Below are 1371 nucleotides of genomic sequence, written 5' to 3'. Positions count from 1 at the left end.
TTTATATATTTATATATTTGTAATTATAAATAAATTATAAGTATTCAGTGATTGATCAGAACCTTGATTGTCTGCAGAAAATAAATTATTCAATTGATTTGTGAACGAAAATATTTATAACGTTAATATAAGGAGAGAATTATTATTCCAGAATTCTTGGAATCAGGGTTACCCGCGGAGAAATTTCGCGGACATCGTGATGCGAGCACAGATGCAGGCAGCGAAGAAGAAGCAAGAGGAGGTCGAGGATCCAAAAGTCAGAAGGCGGAGATTGTACAAAATCCTTTCGGAGGAGAGACCACTGTTTCCGGTTCAGGAACAGAATTTTCACACAATGGTGATGGACAACAAAGAAATTATGAAACTGTTGTCTATACTGAACACATGTATGCAGGAATTCAAGCCGGTAGCAATTTAAATTAATTAATATTATTACGCTATCATCGATCAGACGATTTTGATGATTTTCTTTAAATTACAGGATTTGACAGAATTTATTAATAGATGGAAGCCTTACAAGTTTCTCTGGAAGAATGAGAGGAGTATACGGGAATTGTTACACATCAGCTTGGCAGAGTTCGAGGCCACGCTTCGGAAGCACAGTGAGCTTGAGGATCTCTTGGCCACCGAACCGGATATGGTCATTTTCGGCAGTTCGATTGCCGTGTCAACGGAAAAATTAAAATACGGGCTGTACACGGAAATCAAAGGTAAAGCAGTGATTATTAAACCATTTGCATTATAAGGAAGTATGAAAAACAAAGGTTTTCTCTTATGATGAACAACCAGGGACGGATTAAGTGGTCGCGTGGGGCCCCGGAGGTCTATAAATATCTTAATTAACGAAAAACACTGACCAATGAGAGCGCGCGTAAGGCCTGCGCTAACCAACGGCCGAGCGCCACGATCCAAGCCAACCTACCTCTGGTTGGACGCGGGCCCTACGCGTACTCTCATTGATCAGTGTCTTTTGTTAATAATTCAAAAACCATGCCTCATTTTGCATTTTGGCAAAGGAAATTGTTGTTCAAAAACACTTCCCGTCGGCTGTAACACTTTTTCTGGGACACCCTGTATAAAAGAAAAAGGTTTGTAGAAAGAAGAAATGGAAGTTTTAACAAGCGACCTAATTTAATTTATTTCCGAACGAGAACGCAATCGTTTTCTAAAATATCGTCGAACAGGAAATGTGGTTTTTCAATAAATTGCTCACCCGGCTGTGTTTTTCCGGTCATCAAAAGAATTTCATTCCGCGATCCGTTCGTTTTCACGTTCGACGGCGTAGAAACGTTCGAAGACTTTCGAATAACGCATTCAATTCCACTGGCAGTGATCACCCACGCAAGTCACATATTTCGATACGTACTGGGA

General features: G+C 40.1%; 1 protein-coding gene across 1 annotated transcript in view; it reads left to right on the top strand.

Annotated features, from left to right (window-relative positions):
- The window catches only part of Dhc1 (dynein axonemal heavy chain 1), a 44894-nt gene that overhangs the window by 20100 nt on the left and 23423 nt on the right, over positions 1-1371 (top strand). Inside the window, exons 15-16 of the mRNA XM_026817734.1 lie at positions 152-406; positions 482-718. Coding sequence (XP_026673535.1) covers positions 152-406; positions 482-718 — 492 coding nt within the window. The remainder of the gene's footprint in view (positions 1-151; positions 407-481; positions 719-1371) is intronic.

Source organism: Ceratina calcarata, unplaced genomic scaffold, assembly GCF_001652005.2.
Source record: "Ceratina calcarata isolate Rehan_Ccalc_2016 unplaced genomic scaffold, ASM165200v1 scaffold60.2, whole genome shotgun sequence".
Classification (NCBI taxonomy): domain Eukaryota; kingdom Metazoa; phylum Arthropoda; class Insecta; order Hymenoptera; family Apidae; genus Ceratina; species Ceratina calcarata.
The sequence above is the reverse complement of the archived record's forward strand: the minus strand, read 5'-3'. Positions and strand labels throughout refer to the sequence as shown.